This window comes from Elgaria multicarinata, chromosome 12 (assembly GCF_023053635.1).
Source record: "Elgaria multicarinata webbii isolate HBS135686 ecotype San Diego chromosome 12, rElgMul1.1.pri, whole genome shotgun sequence".
In the NCBI taxonomy this organism is placed as follows: Eukaryota; Metazoa; Chordata; class Lepidosauria; order Squamata; family Anguidae; genus Elgaria; species Elgaria multicarinata.
In genome coordinates, this window is record NC_086182.1 from 1,032,068 (window position 1) to 1,051,217 (window position 19,150).

The 19,150-nt window shown below is 47.9% G+C and overlaps 1 protein-coding gene across 3 annotated transcripts in view; it reads right to left on the minus strand.

Annotated features, from left to right (window-relative positions):
* Window positions 1-19,150, minus strand: part of GFRA2 (GDNF family receptor alpha 2) — a 118,248-nt gene that overhangs the window by 61,678 nt on the left and 37,420 nt on the right. For all 3 annotated transcript variants that reach the window (XM_063139107.1, XM_063139105.1, XM_063139106.1), the window contains exon 4: window positions 14,007-14,355. In XM_063139107.1, coding sequence (XP_062995177.1) covers window positions 14,007-14,355 — 349 coding nt within the window. The remainder of the gene's footprint in view (window positions 1-14,006; window positions 14,356-19,150) is intronic.

Sequence of the window (19,150 nt, forward strand, 5' to 3'; positions counted from 1 at the left end):
ATGTTTCAGTGTGCTACTAATTTTAATGGAAGCTTCAATACTATCTGCCAGAAATCATCAGTTCCCTCGGGTTTGCTTGCAACATTAAATTTATTGCTTTATGGTAGTACTGAAGTGAAAGACAGCAGTCTACACAACTGGCTTTAACCATCGCTCAGCTAATACTTTTCAATCACACACAAAATGGTCCAAGTGGAAATCAAGTCCAGCAGAAGAAAACGTATGGACCACCCCTTTGTATTTATAAGGCTTTGTCTACGTACAGCAGAACCCGTGATAAAACTCTTATTAACGAAGATCACAATTTAGGATTGTCCATTTCGCACAACCATTTGACTGAAATCACCACAGGATGTAGTAGACAAAGAAGGAGGGAGTCCTCTGTCCTGCAAATTTCAAGGAAGGGCTATTCACGATGAGTGCGTACGATAATATTGACCACAACTTGTTGTCTTCTACATCTGAAACCAGATTCCATGATACTAGGGGCCTTGCTAGACCTACCTGGGAATCTGTGCTCGAGGAGCGGTGAGCCCACGCTACATTAGCGCGGGCCGTCGCTCCAGTCCAGACGTCAGACGCAATGGGCTGCAGGAAAGCTCTGTCACGTCCTCCATTTTGTTACTTCCTTAAAGGGCCGGGTGCGCAGGAGCACGCTTTGTAGGTGTTGTTTTTTTAAAAAAAAAAAAGGGTTCCCCACTCCCCCCTTGGCCCCGATTTCACCCCCCCGGCTGCAATCCCTCCCCCCGCCCGTGATCTCTGATCCCCCCATCCCCCGCGATCTCCGATCCCCCCCCCCCATCTCCTGTGATCTCTGATCCACCCCCATCCCCCTGGCTCCGGTTTCCCCCCATCTCCCCACCCTGCCCTGATGGCCGCAGCGCTCCTGTGGAGCGCTGCGCGCCACCTGCCGCTTTTCCCAGCTACTCGTGAGTAAATGCAGTAGCTGGGAAAAGCGGCGGAACGGGCTGCACACCCGCAGTCTCGGGCTCAGCCCAAGACCACAGGAAATACTGGGCCACAACTGGTGCCGGTTATCCCAAGTCAAGGGAGGGTTACCCCTGCCTGAGCCCGGGATCCCCTGTGCATCATCTGGATGCACAGGGGCCGGGCCGGGGCTCGCACCTGGCTACTCCATCGTCTAGCAAGGCCCTAGCATTTCAATGAGCCAGCTACCAACTCGAACTAATGCAGGTGCTGTTGGACCATACAAAAGGGACCTTTCAAGTATCCCAAAAGATGGGCATGCATTTCCTGATCTGCCAGAGTTTTACAGCCTTGTAAAAACCGCTGTTCTTCCTAGTAAAATGCCTCAAATAACCAGTCCTATTTTGGAAGCATAGGAGAAGTTAATAGCCATTGAAGGTGTAACACAACAGTGGTTGAAAGAAAATGAATGGCTAAGCCATGTCACAAATTTCACGTTTCCAGAAAGAGGTGTTGTTCCTGTGACTCTATCTTGGTCCAGGTTCCATGCCACCAAATCCTCAAGTCAAACTGTTACTCCTGCAGTTCAGGCCATTATTTGTTGAGAGCTCTAGCTCTGTATCAATACTTAGACATGGCATTAACATCACTATGAACATCACTAGACATGTTAATCCCAGTCAAGTCCCTGTGATTACTATGGACCAGCCATTCTACTCTTTGGCTAAATCGTTACAGTGGGTACTGGCCAGATTTGTATGGAGAAAGCCAACTTGGGGGCAATTCCACATTGAGCAGGCCTTCCTCAAACTTATTGGACATTGCTTGGAAGGATTTGGATGGTCCTTTAACTCTGGGATCATTTAACTCTGAAACATCTGCACTTGCATGTATGAAAGTAACACATGTAAAAAAGAATAGAACAGTTCACCAGGAAACTGCCTGCAGTCTCTATGAGCTTCTTATTCTGGCCTATGACAGTAGTGACAAAGGCCTCAACCTTCAACCTTTGTAAACCGCCCAGAGAGCTTCAGCTATGAGGTGGTATATAAATTTAATAAAATAAATAAATAAATAAAATTCAACAGTGGGTTGAGAAAAGATCCAATGAATCACCACCTTTTCTTTACTGGGTGACAGTATTGAACCTAGAGATTCTTTTGTTGACATTCATGTATTCAATCCACATGGGAGATTACAGCTGCTTCAAAGAAACTCTGAAGACAATGATTCCATGGTTCTTTGTTTTTGATCATTTCAACTATGCATGCTGGTTGAGTATTCATATTAAAGATTAGAAGAACTTCCAGAAAGAGCAGAGACAGTGCATGAAGAATTTTTGAAAGGGAACTTTGTAATCCGAAAGACAAAAAGGCCTTTTTCAGCCATTCCAGTGGATCAAGCACATGAGCAACAAAATGCTTGTATTAAAGGTGAAGGAGGAGCTATTGGGCTGTTTCAAGATGCAAAAGCACTCATGTGGTGGGCTTTGACTGGTCCAGAGATAACCATGTTAGTTGATAAATTCTGTATTCTGGATGCTAAAAATCCATCCATCTCTCCACCATGAACAATCCAAATCATACAAATTTCTCAATAAGACAAAACTGTTGACGGATTCTTTCTTAGATGTGTGTAATTCCTTTGAAGAACCGAGCAGTGATCTTTTTTCTCTTCATACACATCTTGTGGCAAGCTCGGATCAAGTGGAGGCTCTTCAAAACCTTGAAGAAGATGGAAGAAACCTCTATCGTACGTTCATCAAGCAACGACTTTCAAAGAACTCAAGTGTAAGTGTTTTCAGCCCTCTTAAGATGAACAACAGGAAGTTATTAGCAGATCTAGAGGCAAGATTGATCCCTAGACATATCAAAGTTGTAAAAGCTCTGAAAAATGACATCCAATTATTTTCAAAGCTTTTCATTGCTGCCCAATACCATGAGTTGGATCTAGTCACATTTTTCCAGCATGAGTCAGCCTTTTCCCCCTTCTCTTTCTTTGGATGGAGGAATTCAGTCATGTGTAAAATCAGACCTAGCTTCCATTCTTGAAAACGTAGCAGATGGAAGTGATGATTTCACAGGTCAATGTGATGCTATTGTGTTTGATGGTGCAACTCTTATCAACATGATCCATCCAAGGACATCAAAAACATTTGGAGAATACTGCACACATGAGTTTCAGCAGTACACTGCAAAAGAAATTGATGACCGAGCTGTAAAAAGGGCTGATGGTTCATCTGGGACACTTACTCTGGAGATAGCATCAAGAAGCCTACACAGGAGAAAAGAGGACTCGGAGTTCGCCAACATGTGACTGAAGGAAGCCTTGTTTGAAAAACTGGGCTAGCTTCCTTAGAAATGATAAAAACAAATAAGAACTTTTTGGTTTGTTAGCTAGAGTAATAGTAAGGGACAAGATTAGTTTTGAGGTTGTAACGAATAATGGCGGAACATTTTTATCATCGTGCTCAAACACTTCTCTCCATGGGACATTTTCGATACTAAAAGCGGATGGTCACATAATACTTCACACTGCAGATATTGTTTCTCATGGTGCAGTCAATGTTATGATCAGAACTGTAGATACAGATGTGCTTGTCCTCTGTATATCTTACTATCACTGCCTAAAAAGCCTTGGCCTTAAGAGACTGTGGATTTTGTTTGGTGTTGGCAGCCGGAAGCGCCATATATCCGTGCACAACATCGCAGAGGTTCTAGGGGGATCAAAGGCTGTTGCCCTAAGAGGCTGCCACGCTTTCACCAGATGTGACACTACATCATCAATGGAAAACGAAGTGCCTGGAATTGCTGGATAAAATTTGAAGATGCTACAAGCTCATTTCTTGCACTTTCAAACCCTATGCCATATCTAGGCCCAGAACTTCAGCAGAAACTTCAAACTTATGTTGATCTGCTTTACAGTACAGAATGTGCTGGCATGTCCATCACTGAAGCCAGGAAAATGCTGCTTATATCGAAAGGTAGACTGCTAGAAAACGTGCCTCCTACTGCAGTTGCCTTGCAAAAGCACATTCTAAGGGCTGCTTATCAGGGTGGACATATGTGGGAGCAGTCTCATATTGCAAATCCGGTCTTGCCTACACCTTCAGAGTGGGGTTGGATAAAAACTGATGGTATATGGACACCATTGTGGACATCTCTTCCAGCAATATGGGAGAGCTGCAGAGAGTTGGTCCGCTGCAACTGTAAATCAGGATGCCAATCATGCTGCAGTTGCAAAAATGTTGGTGTCCCATGTACGCTGCTGTGTAAGAACTGTAAGGCAAAGTGCTTGAAGTCTACTGACCCAATAGTAGAAGAAGAACAATTTGAGGACACTGATGTTGTATTTTAATGTTTAAGTGCCTAAACATCAAAGACAATGATTTCATTTAATTATTTCTTAAATTTAGTTTAACTTACGTATACTTCAATATATACCAATGTTACACATTAAATTTAGAAATGAGGAATACTGTAATAACAGTTAATAGTGCAAATTTTTGGTTGTTTTTCCCTATATAAATTTAAAAAATTGATATATTTTAAACATTGGATGGGGCTGTTAAATGTTGGATTAGTGAAGACATTTTACAATAAAAAAGTATTTATTTTTTCATTTTTCTCATTTTTAAGCAAATTTATTAAAATACCTACTTTAAAATAGTTCCATTGATATATTTTTTTACCCAAAAAAAATCAATTGCTTATCTACACCATTTTTAAGATAGAGTCTGCCATTTTGAAAGATGGCTACCATATTGATTTCTATTTTAGGGGGGGGGGGCTATCTTAAATGACTTATATAGGCCTAAAGTAAATGTGAGCAAAGTAGCACCTTCTTACCACAAATGGCTGGATACTTACATGAACAGACCCAACTATGAGGCTTCTCGGTAGTCACTGCAGGAGCTTTGGGCTGCCCCCCCCCCCACCCACTTCCTTCCATCACAGCAATGCCAGCCGGCCTCCCAAAACAAATGCTGCCGAGCCAGCCAATGAGGCTGCCAGGGGAGATCGGGCAGCCAGAGAAACAGACAGACAGACAGACCAAATTGCATTGACAGGGCAGAGAAGGAAGCCACAATGCAGCCAGACAAGTTTGGCACTCATGATGTTTCCCCCTTGGCCAGCAGTTTGACGCCTCCTTTTAACATCACTTGTGACTTTGGTCTCCTCAGACGCCCCCGCCCCTGCCTGTGTCCAGGTCTGGTGGGCCTCTCCCTCCTCTCAGCACAAAATCCATTGCACTGCCTAGGGCAGGGAACCTGCAGCTCTCCAAATGCTGCTGGACTGCAACTCCCACCAGCCCTAGCCAGCAGAGCCAATGGTTGGGGCTAATGGGAATTGCAGTCTGTCCGTTCTCCCAGAGCTCTCAAGGCACAGTCCTGGCTTCTGCTCCCCCCCTCACCCCAATCAGCTTTCTTATAGCAAATAAAGTACTTCCTCTGTGAGGCTGCAGCCAGGGCAATCCGTGGGCCCACGCCGGAGAATGGCAAATCCACTTCTGTGAACATGAGAGGAAACAGCCTCAGCCAGGCCATCCTGGGTCCACCCTGCCAATGGAGACTGCTCTGCATGCCGCCTCCCCTACTCCCAGGGCCTTTACACACGTCATACCGAGGCCGCTTCTAAGCGACCCCAAACCGAACCGATCGTCTAGCTTACCTTTGGAAGAGACGAGGAAGAGGCGTCCTTGCCGCCGCCTCCACCTCCACCCACCTCGCCGGCTGGCAAGGAGGGAGGTGGGTGGCGGCGGCGGCGGCGGCAAGGACGCCTCTTCCTCGTCTCTTTTACAGGCAAGCTACACGATCGTTTTCGGGGTGCACTGGGGGCGGATGGAAGCGCCCTGAGTACGACGTGTGGATGTGCCCCTAAAGACCCTTCTCCCTTTTCCAAGCAGTGATCCTGTAACTACGGAGGCCGGAGGCTGCCCCCACGCACTTCTGCATGCGAAGCCATGGCTCTGCAACACCGCTGTGACCCTTCCTCCAGTTGGACAAGGTGATGCTAAGAAAACACAAGCTGAGGGGCAGGTCAATGAGTATTTCATCCCAGACAGTTGTATATAAGCAAGAATGATTTGGAGTCTGTAGAAATGCAGGTTGCTTACCTGTAACTGTAGTTCTTCGTGTGGTCATCTGTGCATTCGCACAAATGGGCTCTGCGCCTGCACGGAGCTCGTGTTGGGAAACTTCTAAAGCCGAAAGAAACGTTCTTGGTGGGAACCCCTCCCCCACCGTCCACTGCGCATGTCCCTGGGTTCCCGCCTCTCCTCAGTTCTCTGAGACCGAATTCAGCCCCATGACTAGGAGAGGTAGCACCCGGTACCGACAATAAACATCATCCACACCAAAGTGGGGACAGTGGGAGGGTTGTGTGAATGCACAGACGACCACTCAAAGAACTACGGTTACAGGTAAGCAACCTGCATTTCTTCATCGTGGTCTCTGTGCATCACACATATGGGCAATTAACAAGCTCACTTACTGGAGGAGGGTAAGGTGGAGATGCTCTAGTTCAAGATGGATGACAAAACAGCTCGTCCGAAGTTACAGTCAGCCCTTGCACTAACTTCTAGATGGTAATGTGCAATAAATATTGAGGGTTGAGACCATGTAGCTGATTTTCACAAGTCCGGGACTGACACAGCTCTCATAAAGGCTGTCGAGGTCAAGATAGCTCTTGTAGAATACAGTCTCCCAGGGTGAGACCAACTAGCTCATACACCGGCTTAATGGTTGCTACTATCCATGCTGCAAGGCGCTGGGAAGACACCGACTGTACTTTGCACTGGGCCATTAACACAATTGCTCCGGAGAGCCCACTGTGGAGCTCCCCTGCCCCCTTCCCACCTTTATCAGGACAGAGACAGTGGGAGGGCCACCCGGTTACTCTGACTCGATCTCTCAGTGGCCTTTGATACCATTGATACCACTGGCTAAGTGGACTGGGAATTGGGCCAGGCTGCTACAGTGGCTGCAGTGTGGGATCTGTGCATTGCCACAAGGTACTATTTCATCTCCAATACTGTTTAACATACATACGAAGCTGTTGGATGCAGTCATTAGGGATTTGAATCATAGAATCATAGAATAGTAGAGTTGGAAGGGGCCTATAAGGCCATCGAGTCCAACCGCCTGCTCAATGCAGGAATCCACCCTAAAGCATCCCTGACAGATGCTTGTCCAGCTGCCTCTTGAAGGCCTCTAGTGTGGGAGAGCCCACAACCTCCCTAGGTAACTGATTCCATTGTCGTACTGCTCTAACAGTCAGGAAGTTTTTCCTGATGTCCAGCTGGAATCCGGCTTCCTTTAACTTGAGCCCGTTATTCCGTGTCCTGCACTCTGGGAGGATCGAGAAGAAATCCTGGCCCTCCTCTGTATGACAACCTTTTAAGTCTTTGAAGAGTGCTCTCATGTCTCCCCTCCATCTTCTCTTCTCCAGGCTAAACATGCCCAGTTCTTTCAGTCTCTCTTCATAGGGCTTTGTTTCCAGACCCCTTATCATCCTGGTCGCCCTCCTCTGAACATGCTCCAGCTTGTCTGCGTCTTTCTTGACTCGTGGAGCCCAGAACTGGACGCAATACTCTAGATGAGGCCTAACCAGGGCTGAATAGAGAGGAACCAGTACCTCACGTGATTTGGAAGTTATACTTCTATTAATGCAGCCCAAAATAGCATTGGCCTTTCTTGCAGCCATATCGCACTGTTGGCTCATATTCAGCTTGCAGTCTACAACAATTCCAAGATCCTTCTCGTTTGTAGTATTGCTGAGCCAAGTATCCCCCATCTTGTAACTGTGTATTTGGTTTCTATTTCCTAGATGTAGAACTTGGCATTTATCCCTATTAAATTTCATCCTGTTGTTTTCAGCCCAGCACTCCAGCCTATCAAGATCACTTTGAAGTTTGTTTCTGTCTTCCAGGGTATTAGCTATCCCATCCAATTTTGTGTCATCTGCAAATTTGATAAGCGTTCCATGCACCTCCTGTACAAGGTGTCACCTTGTCACCCATGTACAAGGTGTCACCAGTACATGGGTGACACTCAGCTCTCTGTCACCATTACACATGACCTGAACCAGGTGGACTGGAAGAGGCTTAATATGTTTGAAGCTGAATCTTGATAAAATGGAGGCATTATGGGCAAGTGGTACCCAGGCCCACAAATGAGGGAGTTTACCTGTTCTAAGTGGGTTGTACTCCCCCTGAAAGGAAGGGGAATGCAGGTTGGGTGCACTCCTAGGTTCATCATTGTTATTAGACGCCCAAGTGATTTCCATGGCTCAGAGCAACTTTTACCAACTTTGGCTGGTACATTAACTGCACCCATTCCTGGAGAGGGATAGTTTAACCACTGTCATTCATGTATTGGGGACCTCAAGATTGGACTACTGTAACAGTCTCTAGGTAGGGTTCCCTTTGAAGATGCAGCAAGTGCAGAATGCTGTAAAGAGGTTGTTGAATGCCTTGCCCTGCTGGTGCCACATGACACCAGTGTTGAAAGAGCTGCACTGGCTGCCAGTTTACTACTGAGGGAGGTTCAACGGATTATAAGCATCATCATCATCGAGATGATGATGGACAACCATCTGTCAGGGATGCTTTAGGGTGGGTTCCTGCATTGAGCAGGGGGTTGGACTCGATGGCCTTGTAGGCCCCTTCCAACTCTGCTATTCTATGATTCTATGATTCTATGATTCTATGATTCTATATAAAGCCCTAAGCAACTTAGGACCTGGTTACCTGAAAGACTGCATCTCCTTATATAGACCCATTAGACCACTATGATCCCTGCGGAGATCTCGCTGTCTGTGCCACATCCTGCAAATCCCACCTAGCAACAACATGGCAATGGGCCTTCTCTGGCCTACTGCTTCTCAATGACCTTGCCTCTGTGATACTTGACATGATGTTCTTTCACTGATTATTAAAAACACTGTTTTTAGCTTTTGTAAACCACCCATAGAGCTTCAGCTATGGGGGGGGGCGGTATATAAATTTAATAAATAAATGTTGTTATGCTTTTATATGTTTTAGAATTTGTTTGCAAACCACTTCGAGATTTTTAAAATGGGAAGTGGTATATAAATATTTTTAAATAAAAAAATAAAAATAACAGGCTGCAGGCTCCCACTGCAGACCCTGTTCTGAGCTTTTATGGTTGACCGACCCCAAAGAACATTCCTGGCCCCAGTGGGAAAGCAGCAGCTTTTGAAGCACCAGTCCACCCACCACCACCCACCACATCCCAGAAGGGTAAGAAGCATCACTCTTCGAGGCTCCCATGAGCCCTTGTAAAACCACTGGGGGGGGGGAACACCCCACCATCTCACCCCAGTATCTTCTTCCAACCACAGAGTTATAGAAAGGCTCAGAGGACCATCTCGTGCTCCAGAAGTGGCATATACTGGTCGCCACTGAGAAGCTATTTTTAATGGCCTCCTGAGACAGGAGAGAGAGCTCCCATATCAATCCCTGAAGAAATCCCAGATGTTATCGCATCTGGACCTGGGTGCCCCAACTAAATGATATCAACTAGGGATGTGCTCCGCTCCGATTAGAAGCGGAGAATAAGAAGCGAATTGGCCTGCTCCGCCTTGCGCAGAGGCGGAGTAGAAGCGGACCGGGGACCCGTAGAAGCATGGCGAAGAGAAGCGCCCATACGCAGAGCGCGTCTCTTTTCGCGGACCGATCCGATCGCCATTTTGAAAAATTTCGCCCATAGGATTGCATTGTGGAAAAGAATATGGGATAACTGTGTTGTTTTTAAAGCTATCTTTCTGAAAGTTCGTGTGCTTAGAGAGTAATGGCTGGGGGTCATTTTGAGCCTACTCTCAGCTCTCTGCGTGCTGCAGTTCGCTTGCTAGAATTTTTGGAAAAATCAGGTAAAACAGCGGGAAAATACCTTTTTCGAAGTGCTGAGGGGCAGAGTCAACTCCCGGTCATGATCACATGATCCCAAAGTTGGAGGAGGGGATAGGCAAAACGGGTAACTTGGGATTCTGGGAACTTCTCTTTCTTAGTCTGAACGGACTTTTCCCAGTGTTTTTTAAAACAGTAGCCCCACCAAATGCACAAACACAACCTGAAATCATATACTAAGCCAATAATAAGAGATAGAAAAAGCACAGCACTGCTACCCACCCTAACTTTGGGAACAACTGAATAGATGTGGTGCAAGGGAATGAGCTCCCCTAGGGCAAGGACGTGCCCTGTGCACTCTCCTGTCCTTGGAGGGCCATCAGAGCCCTTCAAAGGTAAATCACTGGAGTGAATGCCTATCATGAGTTGAAGTGCATGTGTATCCCTGGATAAGCTATCATGGTGCCGAGTTTGAGGTTTCTAACATGCAAATTGACGGAGCTATCGAAAGGGGTGTGAATGGGGTGCCTGATTTTCAAAAATTCCCCAAAATCAGGGGATGATGGGATTGGCTTGAAACTTGGCATCCATGTGGACACATGGATTAGCTGTCATGGTACCGAAGGTGAGGTTTCTGATGTGCAAATTGACGTAGTTGTAAAATGGGACTTGATTTGGGGTGAATTAAAAGGTTAGAGCCCCGCCAAAAATCAGGGGATGATTGCCTTGAGTCTTGGCGTGCATGTGTATCCCTGGATAAGCTATCATGGTACCGAGTTTGAGGTTTCTAACATGCAAATTGACGGAGCTATCGAAAGGGGTGTGAATGGGGTGCCCGATTTTCAAAAATTCCCCCCAAATCAGGGGATGATGGGATTGGCTTGAAACTTGGCATCCATGTGGACACATGGATAAGCTATCAGGGTAGCGATTTTGAGGTTTCTAACATGCAAATTGATGGAGCTATCGAAAGGGGTGTGAATTGGAGTTATGGGTGGTGCGTTAGAGGTTAGAGCCCCGCCAAAAATCAGGGGATGATGGGATTGCCTTGAGTCTTGGCGTGCATGTGTATCGCTGGATAAACTATCATGATGGCGAGTTTGTGGTTTCTAACGTGCAAATTGACGGAGCTATCGAAAGGGGTGTGAATGGGGTGCCCGATTTTCAAAAATTCCCCAAAAATCAGGAGATGATGGGATTGCCTTGAGTCTTGGCGTGCATTTGTATCCCTGGATAAGCTATCATGGTGCCGAGTTTGAGGTTTCTAACGTGCAATTTGACGGAGCTATCGAAAGGGGTGTGTATGGGGTGCCCGATTTTCAAAAATTCCCCAAAAATCAGGGGATGATGGGATTGGCTTGAAACTTGGCGTGCGTGTGTATACGTCCATGAGGTGTCATGGTGCCAAACTTGAGGTTTCTAACTTTCACAGAAAAAAAGTTGTATACTTTTTTAGCTTTCAATGCAAGCCTATGGGGGGGGAAATGGAGCTCCGATCCGGATCCGGAGCTCCGCAGCGGAGCGGAGTGGACATAGGCGGAGCGGGGGCAGAGCGGAGCGGCCCGATCTGCAAATCGCGGATCTGGAAGAGAAGCGGAGCGGGGGGTCCGTGCACACCCCTAATATCAACACATAGAGGTCTTTTGAACTCAGTCCTATTTCACACAAAAAAAAACTTTTTGTATGTTTGCCAGCATTTAGAAATAGTCCTGCCACCATTGCCAGTTCCAATGCAGAGGGAGCCCCTTGCCCCCATAATGTGGGTCAGAACAGGTGTGGCTAGAGGCAGAGCTGTCTGGCGGTGAACTTCATGCTGGAGGCGAGGCTGAGGTGGAGCGATGGGCCACTCCGAAACGTGGTCTAGTTGCCCCCTACCCCTATTGCCTTTTGGAGGCTGGGATGAGGCTAAGGGAAAGCAAACAACTACCCTGCTGTATACCCTACTATAAATACTGTTGGTGCAGGGTGGGTGTCAAGCGTTCTGAATTTCCACCCCCTTTCATGCTCCATTTCCCCCTCAAACCTCCTCCCTGTCCAAATCTAGGGTTCAGCTGTGCACCTCAGCCTTCTTCTCCAGGATTGTAGATGGGCAGCACATTCACATGTTAACACACACAAACCATTTCTTCCCATACAAGATGAGTTCTGAGCTAGAAGCCGCCACCACAGCAGAGGGTCTTGTCTTTGCTGGTGCGGAGGGGCATCCGATGCCCAGTTAAAGCTATATTCACACGTCTTAGATTTCTCCACTGATTTCTGTGGACAGCTTTCACTTCTGTCCAGGGGAAGCAAAACATTAAAAAATTCTTTTGAAAATGGAAACCCACCAGGGATTCAGTCTCTGAATATTGTGTAAGTCTGCAATTCACCATTGGAAGCAGCAACAGCTTCCTCTCTGGACTGCAATGCAAGGCAAACTCAGGAATCCAGCCTCCGCTTTCTTTACTCATGGGGCGGAAGCAGCCAAGGTGCTTCAGCACTGCATTCCAGGGGCGCCTAGGATGCATAACTGGGAACCGGCCTTCGCTGTTCCGTTTCATTCGTTCGCTACATTTCTATACTGTCCAACAGCCATAGCTCTCTGGGCGTTTACAAAGATTAAGAACCCTAAAAATACAATATGTGCATAATACGTAAACTTACAAGCAAACATATAAACCGGCACTGCCTGTGCATGCGCACGTGCACACACATCAACAATTTCAACAATCAACAATAAGAAATCTCAGAGACTAAGCAAGAAGAAGCTGGTATCCGCACCCTCCCCAAGGAGCACTGGCCAGAACTGCAGAGCCTGCAGACCTGCGCCTGCCCTGAAGACAGCCACAAGCCATAAAAGAGAACCGTAGAGCACAGTAGCCATTTGCCCCCGGCCTCTGGGGCCTAAAGCCGATGGCAGGTGGGCAGCCCTTCTCACCTGTTGCACCAAAAGCAACGTTTTCTGCAGCACCTTCAAAACTCTGGGATACATTGCCTCCGGCATGAACGTTCATGAGCCAGAAAAGACTGTCAGGAGTTTAGGGGTGGCGGGGTGGGAGTTGCAGGCAGGGGAAAGAGGTTTTCCCAATGAGGAGCAATGCAGACAAGGCTAAAGGAAGCCTCACAGGATACACCAGACACACGGCACAGCGGCATTGCTGTGGCTCAACAGCACTGCGTTGTTTCCAAGCACTCTGGAGGCCCAATTTAGAAACAACAACGACAAAGACTCAGCCATAAATGTACCTCAAAAGCAAAACAACTTCATTGCTGAGGTTTTCCTTTGTCTTACTTAGTTATATTTTGTCACTGAAACAAACCTTGTGCCTCAAGAGCTTTCCGGGTATCCCTTGTCGTATCTTGAAACTTTGTTAAGAATATCCACATTTTGCAGCCCATGAATGGGCCCAAGTTGCTCTGCCATCCAACCAGCTGAGGAAAGGGGGGTGGGGGTGGAAACCAACTCAGCCGGCTGTCTTGTGCTTCCCCCGAAAACCGCCACACCTTCAAGCTCTGGATGAGCCGGCGTGTGCCAGACCAACATGGGTGTTGGTCACGAAGAGGCCTCCCCACACTCTCCCCTGCACACAAGCGCAAGGAAGGCAGGATTACAGCCGAGAGGGAAAAGCCGCTCCTGGCTCTCAAAGCCCAGGAACAACGTCTCTGCTCGGAGGTCTGAGTTGGGAGGGTGGGTTGGGGAGAGGGCTTTGTGTGGGGTAGGGCCTGGCTGTCCACAAGTGGGTGTGTGGGTGTGCGGGTCGGTGGGTGGGTGTTCTCCGTGGGCTTTTTAACTCCTCAGACTCTCCCATGTTATCATTGTGGGGAGCAGAAGTGAGTCAGGGGCTGCTGCTGGCCTAGAAGGAGGCAGAGGCCGCTTGCAGCGTGGACAGGAATCGTACCGGTTGCACACGGCCAACCAAAACCTGCACGTGGCTCCCATTCAGGAAGCAAAAGCTCTGCATGTCTGTCTGATCAAGGCCCCCAGTCCATGCCACTCATTCTCTGCCGAGGTGACAACCCATTCCACTTCTCGTGGCCGCAGCCTCGGGCAGAATAAGACCCTAAGCATTACAGCAGGCACATCAGCTCTTGCATCCTGCAGCACAAGGCCCTAGAACTGATCCCTTTGGCACTGCAACTAAGCAACCGACCAACCCAGAAGTGACTGCTCAGACTCGTAACCTCAAGACCATGCATCTATCTGTGGCAAACGAAAGATGGCGCATCCTTACCGACAGAGGTTGTCTGACCGGCACTGGTTCCGGAGGTCCAGGCAGTTGGGCTTCTCCTGGCCGTCATAGGAGCAGTTGGGGACAATGGTTTGCCGGCGGCGCTCAGCACAAGCCTGGTCCTTACAGGAGCAGAACAGCAGCCGGAAGGTGTACTCGCTGGGCACCCGGTCAAAAAACTGGCGCAGGGCTTTGTGACACCTGCGGCGGTTGCAGCGCTCTGTTGCGGAGACCCCTTTGTTGCAGGTGGAGATGTAGCCCGAGCGGAGCTTCTTGCAATTGTCGTTCAGGTTACAGGCTTTGGCTGCGTCAAGACAGTGGTTGCTCTTAGAGTCGGCAGCGGCATCCATTCCTGCCCAAGGAAATAGAGGGGTTACAGTGTGCAGAAGCAATACTCGGCTGATTTGGCCAGAGCCTGGGGATGGGGCAGAGCAGGGGGATCAAAGTGTGGGCAGGGCTATGACCTGAGAGGCAAGGGCTGGGGGGCAACCCCACAGCCACCTCCAGCATGTCACGGATGAAGCGTGGGACCGTTGTGAGTGGCAAACGTGTGTTCCACGGCTATCTTACATGTTCTTAGAGGCATCTCTTTGTGCTCTGATGGGGCAGACTGGAAGGGAGCCACATTCTCCCGGAAGATATGGTCGATGGCAAAATAATAATAATAATAATAATAATAATAATAATAATAATAATAATAATAATAATAATAATTTGTTACCCGCCTCTCCCTCCGGATTGAGGTGGGGTACAACAAAAATGCAAATGCCATAAAATACACATTATTAAAACACTTAAAACTAATACATTATTAAAAGGCATCTTAAAATTCAACAGGGTAGGCCTCAGAAAATATACCTCATAACTTGCTTCTAATCCAAGGTAAAACAGAACCACTATCCTTTTATGCTATATGGTGGAGCTTTATTCAACATACATTACAACTGGACCTACAACAATATCTGCCCACTTCAGCTTTGAGCATTTGGACATTATAACAACAAATGAAGATCACACAGCACACATATTAATTAGTTTATTAGTTTATTTAATTATTATTTTGTCCTCCCATTTTTACTTCTTTTCTTTCCTTCTTTGTATTATTTCCCCCCTAAAATTGTATTGATTAATTCTATATAACAGTTGTTTAGACATCAATTGTTAGGGGACTTGCACACTTGTTGGTTATATTAACATAACATTTATTCAGAGCGCCATCCGGTTCAGTTTTATTGGATGAATTTCAGTTGTTGAGGCCCGAGGATGTGGACAAGGTGCTTGGCCAATTCCGGTTGACCACCTGTGTGCTTGACCCTTGACCCTCATGGCTCATTACATCAAATTACATCCGGCTGGGTCCAGGAGGTTGTAAATGCTTCCTTGGGAGAGGGAGTGGTGCCGGCCTCTTTAAAAGAGGTGGTAATTAGACCACTCCTGAAGAAGCCTAATCTGGACCCGGAGGATGTTAACAACTACAGGCTGGTGGCTAATATCCCTTTCCTGGGCAAGGTGATTGAGCGGGTGGTTGCAGGACAACTCCAGGCACTCTTGAATGAAACGGATTATCTAGATCCATTTCAATCGGGTTTCAGGACTGGTTTTGGAACGGAAACTGCCTTGGTCGCCCTGTGGGATGACCTCTGTCGGGAGAGAGACAGGGGGAGTGCGACCCTGTTGGTTCTCCTGGACCTCTCAGCAGCCTTCGATACCATCGACCATGGTATTCTTCTGGATAGGTTGTCTGAGCTGGGAGTTGGAGGTACTGTGCTGCAGAGGTTCCGCTCCTACTTGGATGGCCAATTCCAGAAGGTAGTGCTGGAGGATTATTGCTCTGTGCCGTGGCTCCTAAGCTATGGAGTTCCACAGAGCTCTATCTTATCACCTATGCTGTTTAAGAAATACATGAAGCCACTGGGGGAGGTTATCTGGAGATGTGGACTGAGGTGTCATCAATATGCGGATGATACCCAGCTCTACCTTTCCTTTTCATCAAACCCAGATGAGGCAGTGACTGTTCTGAACCAGTGCCTGGGCACAGTAATGGACTGGATGAGGGCTAACAAACTGAGATTCAATCCAGACAAGACGGAGGTACTGTTAGCAGGTGGTTCATCTGTCTGGCGAGGTGATGTTTGCCATGTCCTGGACGGGGTTGCACTCTCCCTAAAGGATCGGGTCCATAGTTTGGGGGTGCTCTTGGATCCAGAACTGTCACTTGAGGCACAGGTGAACTCAGTGGCAAAGAGCACAATTTATCAGCTTAGGTTGATATACCAACTGCGCCCTTATCTGGACAGAGATAGCCTAGCTACAGTGATCCATGCTCTGATAACCTCTCGTTTGGATTACTGCAATGCGTTATACGTGGGGCTGCCTTTGAAAATGGTCTGGAAGCTTCAGCTGGTACAAAACAGGGCAGCCTGCCTACTAACAGGGACTGGCCGGCGAGATCACATTACGCCAGTCCTTTTACAACTTCATTGGCTGCCAGTCCAGGTCCGGGCCCGATTCAAAGTGCTGGTATTGACATTTAAAGCCCTAAACGGTTTGGGGCCAGGTTATTTGAAGGAACACCTCCTCCCATATGTAACTGCCCGGACCTTAAGATCATCTACAGAGGCCCTTCTCTGTGAGCCCCTGTCAAAGGAAGTGAGGCAGGTGGCTACTAGGAGGAGGGCTTTCTCCGCTGTGGCACCCCGGTTGTGGAATGAGCTCCCCAGAGAGGTCCGCCTGGCGCCTACACTGTCCTTTGGTCGCAAGCTGAAGACCTTTTTATTCTCTCAGTATTTTAACACTTAATTTTAACTTAAATTTAAATTTTACTGTTCTAACTCTGTATTTTAATCTTATATCAATTTTGCTGTGTGGTTTTATCCTGGTTGTGCTTTTTATACTGTATCTTGTATTTGTGCTTTTAACATGTTGGTTAATTATGGTTTTAATTTTTGTGAACTGCCCAGAGAGCTTCGGCTATTGGGCAGTATAAAAATGTAATAAATAAATAAATAAATAAATAAATAAATAAATAAATATATTTTTAAATTCTTTTAAAAAAACTTGGAAAAAGAAACCAAATGCACAGTTAGAACTATAGCTTCCATATCATGCGAGGTACTGGTTCCCCTCTATTTATCACTGGTTAGGCCTTATCTTGAGTCCAATAAGGAGAGACTGGGCATATTTAGCCTTGAGAAGAGAAGACTGAGGGGAGACATGATAGCACTCTGCAAGAACTGGAAAGGTTATCACACAGAGGAGGGCCAGGATCTCTTCTCGATCCTCCCAGAGTTCACGACATGGAATAATGGGCTCAAGTTACAACCCTATGGCCGGAACATCTGTCTGCTGCGCTCCATCACCCTGAGATGAAAAGAGCTGAATCCTAAGCGAGCAACAGTTATGACTGAGACCCAGCTCAGGACTTGGCCCCCATCTTCCAGTGCAGAGAACAGGCTTGAAGAAGCAAGATGGACGCTGTCCCTCCCCCCACCCCATTTCTGGGACAGCTTGTGTGCTTCAAGTAGGGGTGTTCTCCGCTCCGTTTCGGATCCTCGAATCCGAAGAAGAGTGGGCCAATCCAGACCTCCTAAGCCCAGTTCCAGAGCAGATTGGAGGAGGTCCGAATCGACCCGAAGTGGTTCAGAATGGTCCGAAGTGATTCAGACCATTCCAAAGCTTCGGAGTCAGGTAAGTGGGGAGGGGAGTTTACCTGGCTCCCCTGTCCACCGCGGTCCATGCAGCGACAGCGGCAGAGCCAGGTAAGTGGGGAAGGGAGTTTACTTGGCTCCCATGTCCACTGCGGTCCTTGTGGCGATGGCGGCAGAGCCAGGTAAGGGGGGAAGGGGGCTTACCTGGCTCCATCATCCATCGCCGCCGCAGTCCGTGCAGCGGCTTCGACTGCTGCCCACACCTAAGGCTGGTGGGGTTGGTGGCTGGTGTGTTGGACTGGGAGTTGGGAAATCCAGGTTCTAGTCCCCACTCAGCCATGGAAGCTCCCTGGGAGTCACAGGTTCTCAGCCCAACCTACCTCACAGGGTTGTTGTTGCAAGGATAAAAGTGGGGAGGAGGAGGATTATGTGCACCACTTTGGGCTTCTTACAGAAAAAAAGGTGGTTTAGAAATGTAATAAAAATAAATAAATAAATAAAAGCACAGAGGCATGGAGAGCACTTGGGGGGGTGGCTCACATTGCATCCTTTGCCACTCCCTGATTGCACAGGTGTTGGGGGCTTGCCGGTGCCCAGCTTGTGGGTTCCTGGCAGCAGTGGCAGGAGCAAGCCTCACAGCAGCAGGGTGCCTTGATGGTTGCCAGGCCTTGGGCTTCCTGGGTGGCCACATCTGTGTGCTGGGCAGCAGGCTGGGTGTGCCCTACTTGAAACTGAGGCCACTCCAACAAAGGCCCTCCTTGTTCCTCTCCAACAGAACCAAGAGATCTTCTTGCCTGTCCCCTGCCCACGTTTTTGTTCATTTCCCGCCTGTACGGAATGCAGCCATCCCTCCACACATCGTGAGCTGGCCTTGAGGCAGCCGAAGCAGGGAAGCTCCGCATGGAAACATCGCCAGCCAACCCCTTCCCTGCCCGAAGCCCCTCCTGCTGCAGCCCTGGCCTGGGGCCCAGCGTGGCCCCTTGGAGTTGGCTTGACTCAGCCCTCGTTCCCTAGGGTGACCATATGAAAAGGAGGACAGGGCTCCTGTATCTTTAACAGTTGTATTGAAAAGGAAATGTCAGCAGGTGTCATTTGTATATATGGGGAACCTGGCGAATTTTCCTCTTCATCACACCAGTTAAAGCTGCAGGTGCCCTGCCCTCTTTTAAATCTGGTCACTCTAGTATAGCGCCTGCAGCTATAACTGTTGCAATGAAGAGGGAATTTCACCAGGTTCTCCATAAATACAAACAACATTTGCTGAAATTCCCCTTTCTATGCAACTGTTAAAGATACAGGAGCCCTGTCCTCCTTTTCATATGGTCACCCTATCGTTCCCTCTCCCCACAGTTCCTGTATGAAATCCTATTCTAATTCTATTCTAGACAGGGGAAAGGGGAGAGGCAGTCAGCCCATGAAGCCACCTGTGCTGAGGGAATTCAGCGGAGCCTGCCTCCTGGAGCATCAGAGGCTACAGCCAGAGTCATCAAAGCCCCTCCA